Source organism: Notothenia rossii, assembly GCF_949606895.1.
Source record: "Notothenia rossii genome assembly, chromosome: 6".
Classification (NCBI taxonomy): Eukaryota; Metazoa; Chordata; class Actinopteri; order Perciformes; family Nototheniidae; genus Notothenia; species Notothenia rossii.
The window spans coordinates 88,004,542-88,030,264 of NC_136909.1; the positions used below are offsets into that span (position 1 = coordinate 88,004,542).

General features: G+C 42.2%; 2 protein-coding genes across 2 annotated transcripts in view; both read left to right on the top strand.

The window, feature by feature from the left end:
- Positions 1 to 18,728, top strand: part of LOC307044219 (NLR family CARD domain-containing protein 3-like) — a 104,208-nt gene extending 85,480 nt beyond the window's left edge. Inside the window, exons 9-11 of the mRNA XM_079689301.1 lie at positions 15,162 to 15,335; positions 17,682 to 17,728; positions 17,855 to 18,728. Coding sequence (XP_079545427.1) covers positions 15,162 to 15,335; positions 17,682 to 17,728; positions 17,855 to 18,414 — 781 coding nt within the window. The 3' untranslated portion in view covers positions 18,415 to 18,728. The remainder of the gene's footprint in view (positions 1 to 15,161; positions 15,336 to 17,681; positions 17,729 to 17,854) is intronic.
- On the top strand, positions 398 to 12,572 carry LOC307042886 (uncharacterized protein; the record flags this gene model as incomplete). Its single annotated transcript, XM_079687052.1, is given in 9 exon segments — positions 398 to 412; positions 2,292 to 2,450; positions 3,426 to 3,510; positions 9,286 to 9,367; positions 9,906 to 10,010; positions 10,931 to 11,009; positions 11,163 to 11,283; positions 11,532 to 12,263; positions 12,266 to 12,572. Coding segments are annotated over 9 exon segments (1,575 nt in total). The 3' UTR covers positions 12,463 to 12,572.
- Positions 18,729 to 25,723: the final 6,995 nt, after the last annotated feature.

Consider the following 25,723-nt stretch of genomic DNA (forward strand, 5'->3'; position numbering starts at 1 on the left):
TTGGCTTTTGCCTCTCACTTTCTGAATCACTTTTGCCTAATAAATCAGAACATGTGTATATCCCTGCAATGTTTGCAGTATGTAAATGTTATGAATAAATATTCAGAAATTGTCAGACTAATATCAGTTTTCAATTAGTTAAAGATCAAGTTTAAGTTAGTCAAGTAAATCACAGAAAACATTTGAATACTCACCATTTACTACAGAGCCTTTGGAACAATGTTCAAAGCAAGGCTGAGGTCAATCTTCTCCACACCAATTACCTATCACCGAAAAACAGATTTGAAATTATTTCATTATTCACACACAAATAAAACAAAAATGTTCTGCTCCTTAAAGGCGACATTTACCATTTAATTATGTACCTTTAGGTTAATATGAACCGACCTCGGCCGAGATGGGCGCCTCCAATGTAAAAAGCTACAGTTGCCTATACTAATGCAATGAGTACAACTTTGTACGGAGCCATGCACATCAGCGTTGGGAGCTCATTTCCATTGGTTTCAATGGAGACGTGCACTGCAGCAGAGCGCACCGCTCGTCATGTGACGAGGAACAACCAATCAGAACCGAGAAACATCTCAACTTCCGTAAACACAAGTGTACGGCAAATATGGAAGTTAAGTTCATTTCACAGCGGGTGGATCGTAACCCTTACTTGATAATTGTGTTGGTGAACACGAATCAATGGATTACATTTTGTGACTATAACACAAAATGCCATGAGACTGGGTTGACCCACCACAGTTAGCTTTGCTAGCTTAGCTACAGATGGCGTCAAATTTATGTTCAAGCACCTGAAGGCGTTTATAATGCATTTTGATGGTGAGACGACCGGTGTTATAGTAAACCGAGCTAGACGTATAACGCTATAACTTTACACACAGCATTGATTGGGATATGACAACGTTGCTGCTGTGTTGAAACTTAGCCTTGACATGTATTTTTACAGGCCAGCGGCAGCGTTGTCCGATGTTGGGTTGAATACGGTTAACCGTTGAAACATGGCGGCGACGTACAAGCGCATGTAGACCATGGCGGAAATGTATGTGTTATACATTTTCGCTGAGAGGCCGTGTTCGTACGTTTTATAAAGAACTTGTGTGTATGTGTGACTATACATGGAATGGGGGGCATTGTTGTTAAGCGGTTAGTAACGTCTGTTTATTGGGGTAGCTGGCCGCCGGTGACTCTGAAATTGTTGTGTTACAGGTCTTGTTGTTTGGTTGAGGGTAAAAAAACATCTAAAACTTGAGAGAAAAAATATATACTTTGCAGCCACACCCCGTTGCCAAGCAACACTTATTGTTTAGGTCACGCAGCTCCGTGATCACCTGAAGCTCAGCCGCTGTAACGGACCGGTGAGCGGAGCAAAACACACGTTTCAAGTTCGACCAAACACACTTAACTATTTTATCTACCTCTGGAACTAGCTAAACTAGTTATACATTTGTTTATTCTTCACTGTCGGGTCACTCGTTACTGGAGTAGCGAGCTGCATGAGATACTGACGGGCTGTCAGGAGAGGGAGAGAGAGAGAGAGGAAAAGAGAGCGCTCCGTTTATTATACCGGTGTTATTATCTAAAGTGAATGTTAATTTTGAATAACGTAGTTAATACACTATTAGTGGTTTGTTTAAATGGGTTCATTGTTTTGTTTTTTGTTTGTAGAAGAATACCATTTATTAATTTATTGTAAAATGAATCCAAACGTTTTGATCTGTTACGATGATAAACTGAAGCAATTTAAAAATTAACCCCATTAACTGAGTTTTAAATCGTTTTTTTGTTAAGTCCGACTAAGTATATGAGGAAGGATGAAAACTAACAAATTAAAAGTTTCAAAAATGATATCTCTGCGAGTGCTGACTGAACTGAATGTCCTATATGTTTCTCTTGTATTTCATGGCTGGATCACATGCAGTGCAGATTTTACAGATTTGCAAGCTCCAATCAAGAGACTCTTCTAAAACATTGTCGCCTTTGTCACGGAAAAGGTGCGGACTGGCCCTGTATTCACACTGACTGTGTATGTCAGTCAATTGGCAAACTATACTATACCCTGCCCTACCACTCCACTCCAGGCCCCTCCAACACAATACGCCCCACTTTCCAATCAGTCCCCAAAATTGTAATACCAGTTTGTTTTTAATTCAAAACATCCAAACTATCTATCCCCTTAAGATGGTGCAGACTTTGAACAAGACAGCTACCCAGGAATTTGCTGCACAGAAAAAACATGACATTGTGGTTACAATCAAATGACATTGTTTTATTATTTTGTTTTTCAGATATCTGAAGAATTTCACCGGATCACCAGCAAAGACCTCCTGGGGACCTTCGGGGCGGCCTTTGACAAACATGCGCCTTGCCTGCTGAAACTGTACCGGGCTAGGAAGGGAGCTTTTGGACAGAAGATGGAAGACCTCTTGGAAAAACTTGATGAAAAAGTGAGTGAAGTGCCTCAATCTAAGAGCATGCAAAAGTTGAGGGGAGAATGGCCGGAGCCGGGTCCACCAAAGCCCTATCCCCTGTTTGAAAATATGAAATGCCCTTCGTCTAACATTTGTAGGAATGAAAACGCTTTGATGGAAAGGCTTCAGTAAAAATGGATGTTAAAAGTCATTGCTTGGTGTTCTTAGTTGGTGCAATTTGAGAACTATAACAGTATTTTTAATTTGTAAAAGTAGAATTGTCCGCAGGATTGCAGTTTTTGTTTTGTTTTGTTTTGCCAGTCTTTTACTGAAGCATGCTACTGGGATCTGAGCTGTTCTTTATCCTCCTCATTACTATACAGAACGTCGGATTTTGTATAAATTCACTACGGCACTAAACTAATTGATATGTTTGTGTGTTTCCACTGGGTACTCCTTAGACATCCGACATTGTGTCTCACCGAAAGACAGCAGCACTGAGAGGCCTGCCGAGATGACACAACACAGTTTCTTCTGGAGTGTTTGGTAAGTAATACTAACTGTAGGAAATAAACTTATTAACACAATACAAGTAATATTGCTTAATGTAGCTTAAACATTTTATGACCTCATAGGTTATGCTAATCATTTATGCATAATACACTTTGTGTAAGATTTATTTTGAGCCCAGAGATGTTTTCACCTCATGAACCCGAGCGCGATGAGTTCACCCAAAATTAAAAATAAATATCAGCGCTGTTTGAGCAACAGCCAACCCGATACAGCTGGCCATTGTTGTCTGGTGTTCTTTATCAGAAAATACTTCTTTATAGAACTCGGCACAACAAGGTTGGTGGGTGATAGCCGCCGTGCTGTTGAGTTGCAATTATAACTTCCACAAGCTGAATGCTAAGACTCAGTAGCTTGGTGCTAAAGCTAGAATCAGTGGATATGTATTTTGCCGTTTAGTTTTCCATAGCACTCATTCATGCATATTTTACTTTTCCTCAGGACACTGACCATGAAGAACGATTGCTGAGAGGTGTGTCTGTGGCCATCCTCACCGTCATTGAAGATGATGATCATATCGCCAAATGTGCGAGACGTGGCTGTTGTGTGGGAATGGACCATTGTACTGCATGACCTGCCAGACCTCTCTACTGCCTTTCCTCTTCGGCCTACTTTATGCAATGAACATGGATTATCCAAAGGAGATGAGGTATACCTTTGAAGCCATTCAGACGATCTTTTACGAGCTTGGCTCTCGATGCTCGCAGCGCATAAGGTCTAGGAAAACAAAGCTTTTGCTGTGAATGTTAATGGGGAAGCCAGATATGACTTTAATCTATGTTTCGCCTGTTCTAGTGCATTGTGGTTAGTGCTCATGTAAAACCTCACAGCATTCATTTCATTTTAAGCATATAAGTTCTCTTCTGAAATAGGGAATCAAAGAATGTGTGGATGTGTAAGTTGCCAGTTCAAAAGAGGGGCATATCCAGTATTTCTACTGTTCAAGTTCATTGTTAGTGATCAGGTAAAACTTCAATGTATGTACATGCTTGCACATGCAGTCATTTTAAGCATGAAGTCCCATTTGCCTGTGAAATTGAAATGTGTGGAATTGTGAGTTGCCAGTTGACAAGAGGCACTGGATTGTAATTGTTATATTTGTTTATTTTTAAATTCTTTGATTGTGATGTGCTGAAGAGGCTGAGGCCTAATTTATCACAATGATGTCAGGTGTGTGAATCCTATTTTGACCTGATGGATAAAAGCAGAAGCAGAAACGATCCTCAGAATCTGTGTTAAAAAGGCCATCATCATTTTCTGTTTAAAACAGCTTTGCTAGATGTTTATTATGTCAATAAATGTCCTTAACGTGTGCTATGTTGCAAAACGTGCATTTTTTCAAATCCATATCTTCAGCATGTGAAGAATGCATGTTATCAACGTCTAGCAAAGCTGCTTTAAACAGAAAATGATGATGGCATGGGGTCTGCGAGACACAGAGGAACTCAGCCTGAGCACACACACTCTCACAGCCAGGCTGTGTGTGTGTGTGTGGAAATCCGTTACGTCACTTTACTCAGGAAGTAAACAATGGAAAAAGAGAAATGTCCACCGAGGCGTTCTGGGGCAGCATAGACAGGTCTTCTCTGTGTTAGAGTTTTACTCCTACAGGGTGTACTTTGAGGGTTTGTGACTCTGCAGACCGTTAACATGCAGAAAAAGCTTCATAACACACAAGGGGACGGGTAAGAACCAGGAAAGCATGACATGGGACCTTCAAGAGAGAATGTTTTTCGTGCTTGTGGACAAAAGATGTTACAAGATGTTCATATCATTGAATCTGAATAAAGAAACTGAATAAATAATGGGCTCTTTTTTTGTTTGTTGATTTTAATTTATTTTCAATGTCCGACATCAATGTTGATTGCAGCCTTCAGCGTGACAATATCTCAATGTTGATTCAATGACTTTTTGCCATCTGGGAGGGCTCCGATGTGGGCTAAAGTATTGTTAGAAACTGATCAATCTGTTCATAGTACTGGCAGCAGGGTCTCTGCTGTTAGCAGGGTCTGAGACTCACAGAGACCCACAGAGCACCATGCAGCACATGGCTTTCCTACCCAGGAATAAGTCTTTGAAAGGCGGGGAAAAGTGGTGATAGTGATAGCAGAAATAGTGATTCCAATGCAAAGAGAGTTTACCCAGAGAACAGGCTGCTCCACAGCACTTTACAAGCCAGGAAAAGTGATTGAATCCTGGGTATACATGTTTTAAATAGTCTGATACCTCCAGGGCGCATCACCGTATTTTACAAGCCAGGGAAGGTGCCTGAATCCTGGGTAAACATTGTTGAATTGTTTAAGTGTTTTTAAATGTGTGGAACAGTGTTTTGTCACTTTCAAAACTCTCCCGTCATTGACCGGAGAAATGGGGTCGATGTTGTATTCAATCTGACCGTTAATATTCCAGTGAGACGAAGTACGTACAATGACCGGAGTGATCCCATGTTAATTTTGTCCCAAAACCGGAGCATTCCATCACCCTAATTTACGAAAAACCCCACCCGGTAAAATTTGACTGGAATCTGTCCGGATGGCGTGGCTCAAGGGGTCAATGGATGTCTAAGAGTCCGAAAGTTGACAATCCCCAGCATGACAAAGCGAACTTTGGTGTGAGGCAATAGGAACGGAAATGTGGGTGAGATGGTGGAGATAACACACGTTGGAAGGGCGGTCGAGAGGATGTTACACCAGAAATGAGAGTGAGATACCTGTACTCATCTCAGAGGTACATATTGTACTTTTTACTGGACTACACTTATCTGACAGCTGCGGTTCCTCTACAAAGGAAAAACCAGATCACCAAAGAGCAGTGAAGAGATCACTTTGTGTTGTTTTAATGAATATAGTTATTCAAGCTGTGTCCAGGAAGCAGAACTCTACACAACAGAGGCTGCAAAGAGTTCAATCGGACATTATTCTGCAAAATTGCAAAAAAGTAATGACTTCCTGTTTTGATCAAACGCACTGCAGGTTAGAGTAACAGGAAACTCTGTTAAAGATCCCTTCCCAATAATTCTATTCACAAAAACATTTGATCCTGTGAACGCAGCACAAACTGAGACTCAGTCCAACCAGTCTGACTGCTAACTGTAAAAAGTGAAGTGAGGACACACACACACACACACACACACACACACACACACACACACACACACACACACACACACACACACACACACACACATACACACAGGATAGGAAGCGCCTTCACTTCACTTCGTCTGATGGACCCTGAAGTTGATGAAGCTCAGACGAGGCTGCTACTGATGAATCTCACGGCTAACAGTTCAGTAAGTAGAGCTGTGATTGGTTGATGTTGTTGATTGTTGTGGTCGCAGAAACGCTTGAGTTGATGAACGTGTGATTGTTTAAAGCTGGGAAACAAGATGGCCTCCGAGCTGTGCGAGCCGAGAGAGAGTGCAGGTTAGTTTAAAGAGTTCCCTGTGAGGAGGAAGAGGAGTTCAGGCTGATGGGGGTCAGTCTGTCAGGAGGGCTACTGATGTGGAGGGGGAGGAAACGGTAGGGCACTAGGACCCAGCAGCCATCAGAGAGCTCACCTGGGCCTTTGCTCCTGAAACACCTGAGAGACTCTGGCTGCGTTTCATTGGTCGATCAACACGCCCTCCTGGCCCCCCCTCAGGAACTCTGATCTAAAGTCTAAACAGTGAAACTCAAACGTCTTAATGCAGTATTCTCACCTTGTTACATGTGTCCTGATAATGAAGAAGTGTACTTGTACTAGACTGTAAAGTTACAACATGTACTTACAGGCAATATCTGTATCTGATGGCATTAGAATATATTCTATAAACTGTCATTCAACGGGAACTGTTTAACTACTTTTGCTGACAGTCTTTTAACTTATTTCTAAGTTTTCTGTTTTCACAGAGCACATTAAGGTTTAGTTTCTGATGAAACTGTGAGGGACTCTTTCTCTGTTGTAGTCTTCTCTTCAGGTGTTCTGTGTAAAACACCAGCTGAGCAGGACGGAAGCCATTTTGTTTCTTAGTCTTCACTGAAAAAAAAAATAACTCAAGTCCAAACACGTCAACAAACGAAAAGAAAAGGTGTGTTCAATTCAGTCGGGAAGCTCAAATCTGGGCCAAAAATAAAAGCTAAAGGTGTTGGAGGAGGAGGAGGAGGAGGAGGAGGAGGAGGAGGAGGAGGAGGAGGAGGAGGAGGAGGAGGAGGAGGACCTCCAGTGGTCACTCTGAGGAACTGCAGCTGGTTTATGGTTTCTCACAGAGGAGGACGAAGGACTCAGATCTTTAGTTTCAGAAACATTAGTGAAACCACAGAGTGATAATAATCTGTTTCAGGTCCTCTATTCAACACTTCACTAAAGTACAAGTTTAAACATCAAAATATACTTAAAGTACAAAACTACTCATTCTGCACCAGTTCATGATAATATGTTTCACATTATTTAATGATAATAATTAATGAATCCGTCTGTTCACTTTAATGTAACAGCTGGTAAAGGAGGAGCTTTTTATTTTTTAAATAAAGGTCATATACAGTACATTGTGCCTCGTGATTTTTAAATACAAATATAATAAATAAAATAAAATGAATTTTCAGCCTTGACGTAACAACATTCATAATTAAATAAAGATAACACCCTTTTCACCCCGGTTACATTTTCCATTTGCCCCGTACGATGGGCGCTTTAAGTGATGAAAGTTGGGGATGTTGGCTTATCAGGCGCCCGCAGCTCACAGCCAGCGTGAGAGAGAGAGAGAGAGAGAGAGAGGGGGTGCACCTGTACCGGCGGGGAATGTTGTTAGCTTCTGCTAACGGATATAAGAAGCTCTTTCTACAATAATGTGGAGGTAGAGTTCTGTCCTGTCAGACTGAGAGGCTCAGTGAGGCAAAGGACTCTGAGTGTTTAGATAGTTCACTTTAGTCTAAATTATCACAGTGGGTCTCAAACGTTTTGATCACAATTTATGTAAAAACATATTTCCAAGGCACTCCTTTATAATTATTAGGATAAATAAAAACAGGTTTGAAATCATTCCAATGTATACTATAGGAGAGTAAACCAAAAATATCGTTTAAAACTGGAGAGATTTAAAAATATGCATAAATAAATAAATGTTAACTGATGAGATATAAATGAACCACAAAAATAAAATAAGTTAGCCTACATTTATTTGTTATTGGCTATGGTAGGTTATCGGTTATGTTCACATACTTATTTGATTATTAAAATGCAAACCGATCTTTTTCATATGGGTGTTTAGAGTTGTATCCCCTAGATCAGTCTCTAGTAATTGGGCACTCAAAGTGCACCAGATTGAAGCATTTTTAAAAAAATCTTCCCGGGGGGGCACCCCCGGACCCACCTAGAGGATGTGAAGTCCACCCCCCAGTTAAAACATGTTCAATGTTCATGCAATACTAAATAGTATACATTTGAAGCCTTTTTATATAAGCTGTCCACCATGTCAATATGTTTCTCTGTTTGTAGTGTCTTTTGTAGAGGTTTTTCATTGCCAGCTAAAATCTTGCCAATAGGGCAGCAAATTGGTCAAAACCGGCCCTGGTGTCATCCCCACAGCACCCCCCATTTGAAACATGTTCCCACGGCTATGCTTAAATGTACTGCAGAAAAAGTAGAATACTTGCTTCTAAGATGTAGAATGGTAGAAGAATAAAGTAGCAGGTAATGAAGTGAACTAAAGTACCTAAAAGCTGAACTGAAGTACAACACCTGAGTCAAGGTGCAGCAGTGAAATCCTGCATCAGCTCCATCTGGTGGAGCTTCCTCTGCTCTGATTGGTCCTCACCACTGACTCAGGACAATAAGCAGACTCTTCTCTGTCCAATCACAAACTACTAGTGTGTTCCTTTATTAAAGGACCTAAAATAATACAGAACATCAATTTATTGTTTGTTTAAAAAAAAAAAATCAATACATTTATTTTCTTCATCTTTATTTTTTACCCTCCAAATCTTCTGCTCTGAACTCCAAACAGAGTTTCCTGTTGGCTGTTTAAAATGTATGAACCTCTAAAACAGAGGAAGATTTGAAGGCTTGCTGAGCTCTTCAGAGTCCGTCCAATAGAAGTGATCTGCACAGAAAGGCCAAGAATAATCCACATGAAGGATATTCCTGAAGTCTTCAAACCGTCCTGAAGACCACAGAGCATTGAGAGGGTCTTTAAGACGCTGCAGCTCACAGAGCCGACAACATGGAAACTGTCTCATGAGTGTTTTAGTTTGGAGGTGTGAGAGCTCTGTGTCCTGATGAGATAATGTGTGGTTCTCCAGCAGGTGGTTGTGTGTGTGTGAAGGTGTGAGCTCTTCTATGAATCCCTGTGAGGACACTGAACCCGCTCTGAGTGGGGACCCTGAACGCCTCACCAAAGCTCAGAGGTGAGATGAAGACCTCTGACTGTCCTCTCCTCCAGAGCTCAGCAGGCATTATTCACACTCTGTGTGTGTGTTGTGTTGAAGCCCAGAGCAGCAGCATGGACCTGGACATGGACCTGGACCTGGACCTAGACCTGGACCTGGACCTGGACCTGGACCTGGACCTGGACCTGGACCTGGACCTGGACCTGGACCTGGACCTGGACCTGGACCTGGACCTCGACCTGGACCTCGACCTGGACCCAGCTGTTTGTCCATGAAGAGTGATCGATCGATGTCCAAACCAATATATTTTAAAGGCCGCCCTTCAGAGACAGAGTAAGTGGACGTCATGTGACTTCATTATATCAGCAGCAGTAGAAAACTTGTTGTTACTGAAGAACAGAGACCTCTTATTGAAGCTGAGGGAGGGACTACCAAGGTGTGTTCAGCCTGAAGCCAGCAAGCATGGCCCCTGTTTATGAAACACATTCTAATATGAATAGTATTTAGGACCATTGTGACGGTCCAGATTCCTAACTGTTTGTTTCTCATGTTTCAGGAGGAGGCTGGAGGAACCTGAACCCAGCTGTGTGTCCATGAAGAGTGACTGGTCTATGCACACACCTATTTACTTCAAAGATGGACGACACTCTGTTGGTCAAAGGTGGGGATTGAAAGTTGATAACCCCCTTCATGGTACCTGCTGCTCTGCTTTCAGGTTGTATTGACCCAGCTAAGAAAGTGTGGCTCTGTTGAATTTTCTTGGTGAGACACTTCTCTGGTTCCTTTCTAATAAAAGCAGCTTTGATCATTTATAAGGCGTATCAGGTTTGAAAGCTTTAAGCACCATAAACACCAACTTGGCAATAAACCTGTTTCTGAATCTGATGAAGGTTTCTTTAAATAAAGAAATAAGGGTCATGTTTACCTTCAGTGTTTCTCATCTGAGTTACATTTCTTTCCTTCTTAAGTCAAGCTGGAGTTTTGTAATCCTGCAGCTTGCGTCCAAAGGGAGGGAAACTCAACTGTGTGGACGTCTACTCCAGCTTATGATCAGCTCTGTTTGAATACATACCTGAGTGTTTCCCATTGCTCCTCGTCAGTCGGAGGTCAATGTTTCCCTGTATTTGCAGCAGTTTTTGCTTCTCATTTCTAAAATGTGTAATTGCTGTGTGGTGTTTTGCTCTTCACCTGGTGCTCTATTGAACAATCAAACAGCTCTTGATCAAATTAAATGTAATTGTTAAACCTTAATCAAAGATTACAGTCACTGATTACTTTCATTTTGGTGCGTGGCACTTCTTAGTATTTAGTGTTGCTGATAGTCAAGGATGAGTGATATCACTGCCCTTTAACCTTTGTACCAATTCATGTGTCTATAAAATGTTATTTTGAGGTTTTAGTTTAAAATAAAAATTGGCAATAACTTCTACAGCTGCTAAAGTTGGTACTCCGTGCGAGGCCCAGACAAATCCAGTGATCTAACCTTTCTCCTGTTGCTCACACATGCACCTGATCCACATTTCCAGCACCACTGAAGCATATCAGAGATAATGTGAGTTGTTTCTTCATGATTCCTCACAGAGAGGACCAGCAGAGCTCAGAGGTTCCCAGAGGTCAGTCTGCCCAGCAGCATCAGACACAGCTGGACTCCACATTTATGGTCTGTACATGAACTACAGCTACTTCACATCTGTTCTGCTCACAGTCAACTCCATGATGCACTTTGTAGATCAGTGGATGGTCAGTCTGTCCAACATGGATCTGATGTTTGGTGCCTTTAGTTTGATTGTGTTGTTCATGTATTCTGTTCCAGCTGCTGGAGGACAACATCATCACTTTTGTGAAGAACGAGCTGAAGAAGATCCAGGAGGCTCTGAGTTCAGATTACCCAGAATGCTTAGAGAGTCAGAGGGATGATGAGGAGGTGTTGGGCGGTGAGGATGAAGAGCAGAGGAGGAGCAGCAGAGAGGCCTTTCTGAACATCACACTGCACTTCCTGAGGAGCATGGAGCAGGAGGAGCTGGCTGACCGTCTGCAGAGCAGTAAGAGGGTTTCTATAGAGATTTAACAAGCTGGATAAATGTTGACTAAAGTCTCAAGAGATGGAACAAAGTATATTCAGATCCTCATTCTTTAAAGATGTATTTGACTCATTGATCTGATTTGTTGTGTGTTCATTCAGGACTAATTGCTGGAGTGTGTCAGCGTGAACTTAAGTCTAACCTGCAGGAGAGGTTCCAGTGTGTGTTTGAGGGCATTGCTAAAGCAGGAAACCCAACCCTTCTGAACCAGATCTACACAGAGCTCTACATCACAGAGGGGGGGTCTGCAGAGGTCAACAAGGAACATGAGGTCAGACAGATTGAAACAGCATCCAGAAAACCAGACAGACCAGAAACAACCATCAGACAAGAAGACCTCTTTAAAGCCTCACCTGGAAGAGATGCACCAATCAGAGCAGTGCTGACAAAGGGCGTGGCTGGCATTGGGAAAACAGTCTTAACACAGAAGTTCACTCTGGACTGGGCTGAAGGCAAAGCCAACCAGGACATCCAGTTCATATTTCCATTCACCTTCAGAGAGCTGAATGTGGTGAGAGAGAACAAGTACAGCTTGGTGGAACTTGTTCATCACTTCTTCTCTGAAACCAGAGACGCAGGAATCTGCAGGTTTGATCAGTTCCCGGTTGTGTTCATCTTTGACGGTCTGGATGAGTGTCGACTTCCTCTGGACTTCCTCAACACTGAGATCCTGACTGATGTCACAGAGTCCACCTCAGTGGATGTGCTGCTCACAAACCTCATCAGGGGGAAGCTGCTTCCCTCTGCTCGCCTCTGGATAACCACACGACCTGCAGCAGCCAATCAGATCCCTCCTGAGTGTGTGGACATGGTGACAGAGGTCCGAGGGTTCACTGACCCACAGAAGGAGGAGTACTTCAGGAAGAGATTCAGAGATCAGGAGCAGGCCGGCACCATCATCTCCCACATCAAGACCTCACGAAGCCTCCACATCATGTGCCACATCCCAGTCTTCTGCTGGATCTCTGCTTCAGTTCTGGAGGAGGTGTTGAAAACCAGAGAGGGGGGAGAGCTGCCCAAGACCCTGACTGAGATGTACATCCACTTCCTGGTGGTTCAGTCCAAAGTGAAGAACATCAAGTATGATGGAGGAGCTGAGACAGATCCACACTGGAGTCCAGAGAGCAGGAAGATGATGAAGTCTCTGGGGAAACTGGCTTTTGAGCAGCTGCAGAAAGGCAACCTGATCTTCTATGAGTCCGACCTGACAGAGTGTGGCATCGATATCAGAGCAGCCTCAGTGTACTCAGGAGTGTTCACACAGGTCTTTAGAGAGGAGAGAGGACTGTACCAGAGGGACAAGGTGTTCTGCTTCGTCCATCTGAGCGTTCAGGAGTTTCTGGCTGCTCTTCATGTCCATCGAAAATGTATCAATTCTCGTGTCAACCTGCTGTCAGAAGAACCAACAACCTCCATGCGTCCTAAAGTCTTCAGACCCAAACCTGAACTATCACATCTCTACCAGAGTGCTGTGGACCAGGCCTTACAGAGTCCAAACGGACACCTGGACTTGTTCCTCCGCTTCCTCCTGGGTCTTTCACTGGAGACCAATCAGAAACTCCTACGTGGTCTACTGACAGAAACAGGAAGTAGCTCAAAGACCAACAAGAAAACAGTCCAGTACATCAAGAAGAAGATGGATGAGGATCTGTCTCCAGAGAGAAGCATCAACCTGTTCCACTGTCTGAATGAACTGAATGATGGTTCTCTGGTGGAGCAGATCCAACAGTCCCTGAGTTCAGGAAGTCTCTCCTCAGATAATCTGTCTCCTGCTCAGTGGTCAGCTCTGGTCTTCATCTTACTGTCATCAGAAGAAGATCTGGACGTGTTTGACCTGAAGAAATACTCTGCTTCAGAGGAGGCTCTTCTGAGGCTGCTGCCAGTGGTCAAAGCCTCCAGGAAGGCTCTGTGAGTACAGACACATTCATATATCATGAAGTAGTGGTGGTCTAATGGATAGTGAAGTGGGATGAAGATTGGAACGTTGTGAGTTCAATTCCCGCCAGGAACACCACCACTAGTGTGCCCTTGAGTAAGGCACTTAGTCCTCAGTTTCTCCAGGGAGAATGTCCCTGTAATTGTAAGTCGCTTTGGATAAAAGCGTCAGCTAAATGAAATGTAAAGTAAATATTATGCTCATCTTTTTAAAATATTATTTGTACTTTCTTTATCAGACTGAGTGGCTGTAAGCTGTCAGAGAGAATCTGTGCAGCTCTGTCCTCAGTCCTCAGCTCCCAGTCCTCTAGTCTGAGAGATCTGGACCTGAGTAACAACGACCTGCCGGATTCAGGAGTGGAGCTGCTGTCTTCTGGACTGGAGAGTCCTCACTGTGCTCTGGAGACTCTCAGGTCAGGGTTCATCAATATGTTGAGGTCCCTTTTGAATATGTATTGATATATTGGGCTGCTGTTGCCCAGAAGGGAAATAGGCGATAACCAAGGGGAGGGTCATTGATTCGATCCCCTCTCCCTGAGGTTAACATGTCAAAGTGTCCTTGGGAAAGATACTTGACCTCAAATTATTTTCTAGACATTGTATTGAAGTGTTTGTTAGTTGCTTCAGTAAAAGCCTAAGCTGAAATAACATGTATGATTACTGGATGAGTTTTCTAAGTTCACTGTACTCAAGTTATTTTTCAACCCAGTTGTGATCGTCAATGTTCAGACCATATGTAACATAATATACTTTACAGTTTTTCCGTTTTGCCCAGGAAAACATGTTATATAAAAACAAAGTCCACTTAAACATTTGCTTCCATTTATTTTGTTGTCTCTTCAGACTGAGTGGCTGTAAGCTGTCAGAGAGAAGCTGTGCAGCTCTGTCCTCAGTCCTCAGCTCCCAGTCCTCTAGTCTGAGAGAGCTGGACCTGAGTAACAACGACCTGCAGGATTCAGGAGTGAAGCTGCTGTCTGCTGGACTGGAGAGTCCTCACTGTGCTCTGGAGACTCTCAGGTCAGCATTCATCAACATGTTGAGCTTCCTTTTCTGGATGTATTTAACTTACTATAGTAAAGGAACTATTTTTAAACCCGTTAAATGATTCTTTGCTGTTGTGTTCAGGTGCAAATCTACACACTCTTCTCCCTTTCTACTTTTGACACATTTTTAACATTGGCTTTCAATCCACCATGTCTGCAAAATCTTTGCCATCAGTTCAAATAATGTAGGATTCCTCGTATTTATGATTATAGGGTCTTAATATTTTGTTTTTTAATTTGTAAAAAGGAGTAAATGCTGAACTTTTAATTTAAATGTTTGTCCCTTCAGACTGAGTGGCTGTAAGCTGTCAGAGAGAAGCTGTGCAGCTCTGTCCTCAGTCCTCAGCTCCCAGTCCTCTAGTCTGAGAGAGCTGGACCTGAGTAACAACGACCTGCAGGATTCAGGAGTGAAGCTGCTGTCTGCTGGACTGGAGAGTCCTCTCTGTACTCTGGAGACTCTCAGGTCAGGATTCATCAACATGTTCAACTTATAGCCAGTTAAATTGCGATGTACATTAATGATGGATACACTCATAACCTTTTGTTGCATCTGCTTCAATAACATTTGTTATTGTTTTTTGACTCACTCTTGTTCGAACTTGTGTTTGTGTGTGTGTGTGTGTGTGTGTGTGTGTGTGTGTGTGTGTGTGTGTGTGTGTGTGTGTGTGTGTGTGTGTGTGTGTGTGTGTGTGTGTGTGTGTGTGTGTGTGTGTGTGTGTGTGTGTGTGTGTGTGTGTGTGTGTGTGTGTTCAGGCTGTCATGCTGTCTGGTCTCAGAGGAAGGCTGTGTTTCTCTGGCTTCAGCTCTGAGATCCAACCCCTCCCATCTGAGAGAGCTGGACCTGAGCTGCAATCATCCAGGAGACTCAGGAGAGAAGCTGCTGTCTGCTGGACTGGAGGGTCCTCTCTGGAGACTGGACACTCTCAGGTATTATAAACATATACAGTGAAGGAAATAAGTATTTGATCCCCTGCAGATTGTTTAAGTTTGCCCACACAATACATTAACAGTCTATCATTGTAATGGTAGGTTTATATAAACATCGAGAGTAAGAATATCAAAAAGAAAATCCAGAAATTGACATTATATAAAAGATAAAAATGTATTTCCATTTAACTGAGTGAAATAAGTATTTGATCCCTTTGCAACAAACAAGGATTCTGGCTCCCACAGACAAATAATTCATCTTCCTTTAAAAACGTACTCCTAATCAACTTGTTACCTGTATAAAAGACACCTGTCCACAGAATCAATCAATCAGATTCCAATCTCTCCACCATGGGCGAGACTGTAGAGCTGTCTAAGGACCTCAGGGTGAGACTGTAGACCTGCACCAGGCTGGGATCGGCTACAAGACCACCGGAAAGCAGCTTGGTGAGAAGGAGACAACTCTTGGTGCCATTATTCAGAAGAAGAATGTGTGTGTTTCTAAATGGAAGAAACACAAAATGAGCATCAATGGCCCTCGGTCTGGGCTCCACACAGGATCTGGCCCCGTGGGGTATTGATGATCATGAGAAAGGTGAGGGATCAGCCAAGAACTACACAGGAGGAACTTGTTAATGATCTCAAGGCAGCTGGGACCACAGTCACCAAGAAACCTATTGGTAACACACTACACCATAGTTGATCAAATCCTGCAGTGCCTGAAGGGCCCCTGCTCAAGAAGAACACGAGAGGCCGTCTGAAGTTTGACAACGAACATCTGAATGATTCAGAGAAGGCTTGGGAGAAGCGGATGAGCTCGGATGAGACTAAAATGTTGATCTTTGGCTTCAACTCGACACGCCGTGTTTGGAGGAAGAGAGATGCTGACTATAACCCCAGAACACCATCCGTCAGGCATGGAGGTGGAGACATTCTGCTTTGGGCTGTTTCTCTGCTGAGGGGACAGGAGGACTTCCCTGCATCGAGGAGAGGATGGACGGGGACATGTCCCGTGAGATCTTGGTCGATAGCCTCCTTCCCTCAGCCAGGACACTGACCATGGGTCATGGAGGGGTCTTCCAGCAGGACAAGGACCCTGAACATACGGCCAAGGCAACACAGGAGAGGCTAAAGAAGAAGCACCTTCAGGTGATGGAGGGTCCTAGCCAGTCTCTGGACCTTAATCCCATAGAAAATGTGTGGAGGGAGCTGAAGCTTCCAGATGCCAAGCATCAGCCTCAACACCTGAAGGATTTGGATCTTCAGAGAGGAGTGGACCAACATCCTTCCTGAGATGTGCACAGACCTGGAGACCAACTACAAGAAGCGTCTGACCTCTGTGTGACCTCTGTGTGTCCAACAAGGGTTTCTCCACCAAGTCCTAACACATGTTCTGCAAGGGGATCAAATACTTATTTCACTCAGTTAAATGCAAATACATTTTTATCTTTTATATAATGTACATTTCTGGATTTCCTTATTGATATTCTTTCTCTCACTGTTTATATAAACCTACCATTCAAATGACAGACTGGTCCTTTCTTTGTTGGTGAACTTACAAAGTCTGCAGGGATCAAATACGTATTTCCTCCACTGTGTGTATGCCAAGACAAAAACATTGAAGGGAACTAAAGACACGGGATAAGACTCAGGCAGCAGCTCTGTGTTTACAGAGAAGACACGACAACAAGAAATACATCTTTATCATTTTAGATTCTGATCTCCATTTTAATGCTCATTTTAATTTGCTGACCAAAAACTGCTTTTATCATTTTGGCAATAGAGTCAAAATCCATCCAACAACCTAAACACAGCAGAGATCATCCCACTCCTGATGGACACCATCTGCACTGGCTCCTGTATCTGAATTGATTCTGAAGTGCTTCTCCTATTTTTAAAGCACTAAATGGCCCCTCCCTCTTTTAAACACAATGATGAACTATCAGATGTCCTGTGAATTCATCATAATAATAATAATAATAAATGGTATGGTCAAAGCACCTTTCATTGCTCAAAGCAAACCCAAAGTGCGTTGCATGAAAGATGCTTTTAAATAAAGTTCATTGATTTTCCTCTTCAGATTCCAGGTAAGAGAAACACTCATTGACTGCTGCTAGCAGATGCTGAGGGAACACTAACTGAACACTGATCAACTCTTACATCTTATTCTCTGAGAAATAATCATTGAAGTTAATGAGCTTTATTTATCGACTGATCTAAAATGATATCGTGAACATGTAGCTTCATCTGTGGAGAATAACAAAGCTCTGAGTTTGAGAGTGATGTAATGTCCATGTCTCCATGCTGCTCTGACCCCCCCCCCCCCCCCCCCCCCCCTTCTTTCAGGATGGAGCCTGCTGGAGTCCGATGGTTGAGACCCGGTCTGAGGAAGTGTGAGTGTGGTTTAATTTGATTCATGAAAACAAAGCAGCCACCATCTTCAAATGTAACCTTCATCATCAAAGTGTCAATAAATGAACAGCTGATAGATGAATAACTGCTGCTGTTCCTCTCCTCAGATTCCTGTGAACTCTCACTCAACACAAACACAGCACAGAGGAACCTCAAACTGTCTGAGGACAACAGGAAGGTGACATGTGTGGAGGAGAAGCAGCCATATCCTGATCATCCAGAGAGGTTTGATTTCTGGTGTCAGCTGATGTGTAGAGAAGCTCTGACTGGTCTCTGTTACTGGGAGGTCGAGAGGAGAGGAGGGGTTGATATATCAGTGACTTACAGAGGAATCAGGAGGAGAGGAGAGAGAGAGGACTGTGTGTTTGGAAGGAATGATCAGTCCTGGAGTCTGAGCTGCTCTGGTGGTCGTTACTCTGTCTATCACAATAAAAGAGAAACACACACCTCCTCCTCCTCCTCCTTCTCCTCCTCCTCCTCCTCCTCCTCCTCCTCCTCTGGTAGAGTAGCAGTGTATCTGGATCATCCTGCTGGCTCTCTCTCCTTCTACAGAGTCTCCTCTGACACACTGATCCACCTCCACACCATCAGAACCACATTCACTGAACCTCTCTATGCTGGGTTTAGGTTCTGGTCTGGTTCCTCAGTGTCTCTGGTTCCTCTGTAGGAGGAAGAGTCTCCTCCTGTTCCAGAGACTTCCTCCCTTCTGCCCAGAGAGTTCAGTCTGTTCAGGATCACAGCTGATGTTAGACCAACGTTGTTTAAAACATATATTTCCATCTATTTGTTTTTAACCGTGGTGTACTTGTTATGTGTTTTTACTTATTGTTCTTCTTTATTATTAATAATGTCTTCCTGCTTTGTTATATTTGAATATACAGTCTACTCTTTTCACTTTATCTGCACTATACATCTTTTGATGTAATAATGTAGATTTCCACTTTTCGGGACAAATAAAGGAATTCTGATTCTGAAAATATGCTTTTGCTTCAGACTCAATATCTTCACTGTGATTCAGGGAAGTGCAACAAACATCACTTCACACACAAATACAGATAGAAATCAAACACATGGAAATACAGAAAAATAAATAAGATTTAAAGAAAAGAAAACCTCTGGAGCGCTCTCTGAGCTTTCAGTTAGTTTGAACAACAACACGTCTTTCTGTTGTGTTTGCAGTTTTTTTTGGCGAGAGAGATTTAGTTTAACCGTATGACGAATAAATAAATAATAATAATAATAATTATAATAATATTAATAATAATAAAAAGGAAATAGAAATACTATACAAAAATAATCACAATTATAATAGTAAGAAATAATAATACAAAAATAAAAAATAATAATAAACACTCGAATTTAAACAATTAAAAATAAATAAAACAAGATAGTGATACAAATACAAATTAAATACATTTAAATAGAAAGACTTTCAAACAAATATTAAAGTGTTTTTTTTTTCGTTTTAAAGTGTAAAAGACAAAAATATAAATAAATATGATAAAACATTACATAAAAACTTTACAAAATATTATTTAAAAACCAATCATTATAATAAAATACATTCAAAATAAAGATGTGTTGTGTTTTGGCCACTCAGTCGTGTACAAAGCTTTTCTGTCTGCTGCTTTCAGAAAGAGACAGAAACCAGTTTGTGGCTCAGTGGTTAGCGCAGATTCAAGATTCAAGGCTTTCATTGTCACGTGTGCATAGCTACCGTGTAGTTATGACAACGAAGATCTGAGGTCACAGGCTGCTCCATCAGAGCTACACAATAACACAGATACAAAAGTACAAGTAAATAAAATAAAATAGAATATAGTAGAAACAGTGCAGCCCATAACCAGTGCTGCTGTGTGAATGAGAGGTCAAACCCTGAGCCAGGGAGACGAACACATACTGGACTCTGAATACAAATCAAATCTCTCTGGCCAGAACTACAGCAAAGGATAGGGGACACGTCTGCTCCCCCATGAAGTGGAACCACTGTACAGATCTTAACCTCTGCCTAACGTTGGCAGTAACATAATAAACTTCTAATGTACTAAAGACTGGTGTTTACATGGTGTTTGTCCTCGGTTCCCCTCCTCCACTCCTCCGCTCGCATCTCCTGTGGCTAGAAAGGATCCGTCTTGTGTAAAACTCTCGGGAGAGTTTGGCTGAATGTCACGTGGCTGAATGTTTACGTTTGGCAGGCAGCCTTTCAGTTACGATCGTTAACATCAGTTGGCCACCGCAAATGATGGTGAGAAGCTAAACTATCTATTAATTATGTCAATGACAGGGAGTGTGATTATTGAAATAGGATGTAAGCGGTCTTGTTGGTGTTCAAAGAAGAATGACAACACTGTAGATCACCAACACTGGTTTATTTTTTATTCACAGGCAAGTCAACGTTGTCGCAGTAAAAGTCCCAAGATAGCTCCTGGTGCAATAAAATGTTCCCTTGCAGTGTTTTACTATTAAGTCTGATGTTTCTCTATTAATATTGCTGCTGCATTAATGTGTATGTTGCATCATGTTACTGCTGAAGATGTGTTTCCGAGCCGCTCCGATTACAACGAGAGTTACAACGAGAACGTGACGTCATATTTACACTAGACAGATCCTTTCTAGTAGTGATGGCAAAATGAAGCTTTGAATGAAGCGTCGAACCACTTGGACAATTGTGTCGGAAATAGGTTCATTTCTCGAAGCTTCAGTTACAGCGACCTCTCCTGGCGAAGTGCAAGGCTGCAGTGGGTTTAACGCATCTTTGCCTTGAAAAATATTTGATACACACACACACTAAGACTGAATATCATGTTCTATTTGCAATTAAAGATTGATAATAGTGTGTATTGGGTTATTGAGAAGAGACTCGAGAGTGCTTGACATTTATTTGGGCGGAGACGGCCCTTTATCAGTTATTAAAGTATTGAAATTAAAAGTTAAACTATTCCGAGCTTTGAACCAGCTGCGCAGAGGATATCGCCGCATTCTAGCCGACAGCTCTATCCACTGGGCTATCAATTCTTTAGACCATCGAAGTGTTTTTATATTACTGATTGTCTTTTTGTTCACAACTTCTCCACATTTCGAAGTGTTTCACGAGCCAGAACGATCTGTTTTTCTTCGTGGGTTGCTATAATGATCCAATGCAATGCCAACAACAACTCAACAGCAACAATGCAAACTCCGACAACAACCCATACATTGCGCATTGTTTAGAGCGGTTATAAAGTGTTGAAGCGCTCAAATTTGAAACTGTCACCTGTCAGAATCGAGACGAGGCAGTGCATTGAATCACCTGATTGGACGGCGAACCAGTGAGTTGATTCATTCAGGAAATGAAGCAGTTGCTGGTTCGGACGTCACATGTCACGTGATTTGAAGCAGTTGCTGGTTTGGACGTCACATGTCACGTGATTTGAAGCAGTTGCTGGTTCGGACGTCACATGTCACGTGATTTGAAGCAAGCTTCGAAGCACTGCTTCTATGGAATTGGAAGTCCAAGGTTGAAGCTCCGTTCGAAGCTTCAGTGTCAAACTGCCATCACTACTTCACAGTCCGTCCAATAGAAGTGATCTGCACAGAAAGGCCAAGAATAATCCACATGAAGGATATTCCTGAAGTCTTCAAACCGTCCTGAAGACCACAGAGCATTGAGAGCAGTGTTGGGAAAGTTCACTTTCTACATGAACTAGTTCAGTTCACAGTTCACACATTTGAAAATGAACTAGTTCAGCTCATAGTTCATAATTCAAAATGTTGAACTAAAGTTCATGATTTCAAAAATGAACTAATTTATAGTTTATAGTTATTTTTTCAATACGTTGCTGCGAGCTATTATTTGTCAAAATGATTGCCACAACCCATATAGAACCACAGACAGAATACTGGCATTTCCATAACGCTTTGCTGCCGCCCATTCAGTCCACACTAGTAGCAGCTGCAGCTTTCATCTCTACATTATATTTTCAAAAACATGAGAAAAAACATGCTTCTTGAATGGTCTTTATGAAGTATAATAATCTAAATATACTTAAAGTACCAAAAGTGAAAGTGGTCATTGTGCAAACATATAACATATAAACATGTGCCGACATAACTCTGTACTAACACAACACGAGGTAGGAACCAGGCTGAGGTATGAAACTAAGGTTGTACCTCAAAGTTCAATATTCAAAGTGCAAAACATTTAAACATTAATTCTCTTTTCATTAAGTCAGTCGCATTCTTTTTTTTTCCTGACTAAAGATCCCTTCCCACAAATTCTATTCACAAACACATCTGATCCTGTGAACGCAGCACAGACTGAGACTCAGTCTAACCAGTCTGACTGTATTCTGTCATAGTGAGGTGAGGACACACACACACACACACACACACACACACACACACACACACACACACACACACACACACACACACACACACACACACACACACACACACACACACACACAGGATAGGAAGCGCCTTCACTTCACTTCGTCTGATGGACGCTGAAGTTGATGAAGCTCAGACGAGGCTGCTACTGATGAATCTCACGGCTAACAGTTCAGTAAGTAGAGCTGTGATTGGTTGATGTTGTTGATTGTTGTGGTCGCAGAAACGCTTGAGTTGATGAACGTGTGATTGTTTAAAGCTGGGAAACAAGATGGCCTCCGAGCTGTGCGAGCAGAGAGAGAGTGCAGGTTAGTTTAAAGAGTTCCCTGTGAGGAGGAAGAGGAGTTCAGGCTGATGGGGGTCAGTCTGTCAGGAGGGCTACTGATGTGGAGGGGGAGGAAACGGTAGGGCACTAGGACCCAGCATTCATCAGAGAGCTCACCTGGGCCTTTGCTCCTGAAACACCTGAGAGACTCTGGCTGCGTTTCATTGGTCGATCAACACGCCCTCCTGGCCCCCCCTCAGGAACTCTGATCTAAAGTCTAAACAGTGAAACTCAAACGTCTTAATGCAGTATTCTCACCCTGTTACATGTGTCCTGATAATGAAGAAGTGTACTTGTAATAGACTGTAAAGTTACAACATGTACTTACAGGCAATATCTGTATCTGATGGCATTAGAATATATTCTATAAACTGTCATTCAACGGGAACTGTTTCACTACTTTTGCTGACAGACTTTTAACATATTTCTAAGTTTTCTGTTTTCACAGAGCACATTAAGGTTTAGTTTCTGATGAAACTGTGAGGGACTCTTTCTCTGTTGTAGTCTTCTCTTCAGGTGTTCTGTGTTAAACACCTGCTGAGCAGGACGGAAGCCATTTTGTTTCTTAGTCTTTGCTGTAAAAAAAAATAACTCAAGTCCAAACACGTCAACAAACGAAAAGAAAAGGTGTGTTCAATTCAGTCGGGAAGCTCAAATATGGGCCAAAAATAAAAGCTAAAGGTGTTGGAGGAGGAGGAGGAGGAGGAGGAGGAGGAGGAGGAGGAGGAGGGCCTCCAGTGGTCACTCTGAGGAACTGCAGCTGGTTTCTGGTTTCTCACAGAGGAGGACGAAGGACTCAGATCTTTACTTTCAGAAACATTAGTGGAACCACAGTGTGATAATAATCTGTTTCAGGTCCTCTATTCAACACTTCACTAAAGTACAAGTTTAAACATCAAAATATACTTAAAGTGCAAAACTACTCATTCTGCACCAGTTTATAATAATATGTTTCACATTATTTAATAATAATAATTAATTAATCCGTCTGTTCACTTTAATGTAACAGCTGGTAAAGGAGGAGCTTTTTCTTTTTTAAATAAAGGTCATACACAGTACATTGTGCCTCGTGATTTTCACCAAGGAATCATATTTTAATATATAGTTAAGGCAGGACAATTTGGTGATTATATTGAGTGTTATTAATCTAGATCTGAAACGTTTACACAACATGTTCTTAACGTAAGTTATCACTTAAATGCAGGGCCGTGGGAAGTAGGGGTGCTGAGGGTGCTGCAGCACCCCCTGGTGGAGGACAGGGGATCTGCACTTCCACAAGATTAAATACAAATATAATAAATAAAATAAAATAAAAGGAATTTTCAGCCTTGACGTAACAACATTCATAATTAAGTAAAGATAACACCCTTTTCACCCCGGTTACATTTTCCATTTGCCCCGTATGATGGGCGCTTTAAGTGATGAAAGTGGGGTATGTTGGCTTATCAGGCGCCCGCAGCTCACAGCCAGCGTGAGAGAGAGATAGATAGAGAGAGGGGGTGCACCTGTACCGGCGGGGAATGTTGTTAGCTTCTGCTAACGGATATAAGAAGCTCTTTCTTCAATAATGTGGAGGGAGAGTTCTGTCCTGTCAGACTGAGAGGCTCAGTGAGGCAAAGGACTCTGAGTGTTTAGATAGTTCACTTTAGTCTAAATTATCTCAGTGGGTCTCAAACGTTTTGATGACAATTTATGTAAAAACATATTTCTAAGGCACTCCTTTATAATTATTAGGATAAATAAAAACAGGTTTGAAATCATTCCAATGTATACTATAGGACAGTAAACCAAAAATATCGTTTAAAACTGGAGAGATTTAAAAATATGCATAAATAAATAAATGTTAACTGATGAGATATAAATGAACCACAAAAATAAAATAAGTTATCCTACATTTATTTGTTATTGGCTATGGTAGGTTATCGGTTATGTTCACATACTTATTTGATTATTAAAATGCAAACCGATCTTTTTCATATGGGTGTTTAGAGTTGTATTCCCTAGATCAGTCTCTAGTAATTGGGCGCTCAAAGTGCACCAGATTGAAGCATTTTACTTTAAAATGTTAAAAACAATCTTCCCGGGGGGGCACCCCCGGACCCCCCTAGAGGATGTGAAGTCCACCCCCCAGTTAAAACATGTTCAATGTTCATGCAATACTAAATAGTATACATTTGAAGCCTTTTTATATAAGCTGTCCACCATGTCAATATGTTTCTCTGTTTGTAGTGTCTTTTGTAGAGGTTTTTCATTGCCAGCTAAAATCTTGCCAATAGGGCAGCAAATTGGTCAAAACCGGCCCTGGTGTCATCCCCACAGCACCCCCCATTTGAAACATGTTCCCACTGCTATGCTTAAATGCTTACCTAAAAGCTGAACTGAAGTACAACACCTGAGTCAAGGTGCAGCAGTGAAATCCTGCATCAGCTCCATCTGGTGGAGCTTCCTCTGCTCTGATTGGTCCTCACCACTGAATCAGGACAATAAGCAGATTATTCTCTGTCCAATCACAAACTACTAGTGTTCTCCTTTATTAAAGGACCTAAAATAATACAGAACATCAATTTATCGTTCGTTTAAAAAAAAAAAATCAGTACATTTATTTTCTTCCTCTTTATTTTTTACCCTCCAAATCTTCTGCTCTGAACTCCAAACACAGTTTCCTGTTGGCTGTTTAAAATGTATGAACCTCTGAAACAGAGGAAGATTTGAAGGCTTGCTGAGCTCTTCAGAGTCCGTCCAATAGAAGTGATCTGCACAGAAAGGCCAAGAATAATCCACATGAAGGATGTTCCTGAAGTCTTCAAACCGTCCTGAAGACCACAGAGCATTGAGAGGGTCTTTAAGACGCTGCAGCTCACAGAGCCAACAACATGGAAACTGTCTCATGAGTGTTTTAGTTTGGAGGTGTGAGAGCTCTGTGTCCTGATGAGATAATGTTTGGTTCTCCAGCAGGTGGTTGTGTGTGTGTGAAGGTGTGAGCTCTGCTATGAATCCCTCTGAGGACACTGAACCCGCTCTGAGTGGGGACCCTGAACGCCTCACCAAAGCTCAGAGGTGAGATGAAGACCTCTGACTGTCCTCTCCTCCAGAGCTCAGCAGGCATTATTCACACTCTGTGTGTGTGTTGTGTTGAAGCCCAGAGCAGCAGCATGGACCTGGACCTGGACCTGGACCTGGACCTGGACCTGGACCTGGACCTGGACCTGGACCTGGACCTGGACCTGGACCTGGACCTGGACCTGGACCCAGCTGTGTGTCCATAAAGAGTGACCGGTCT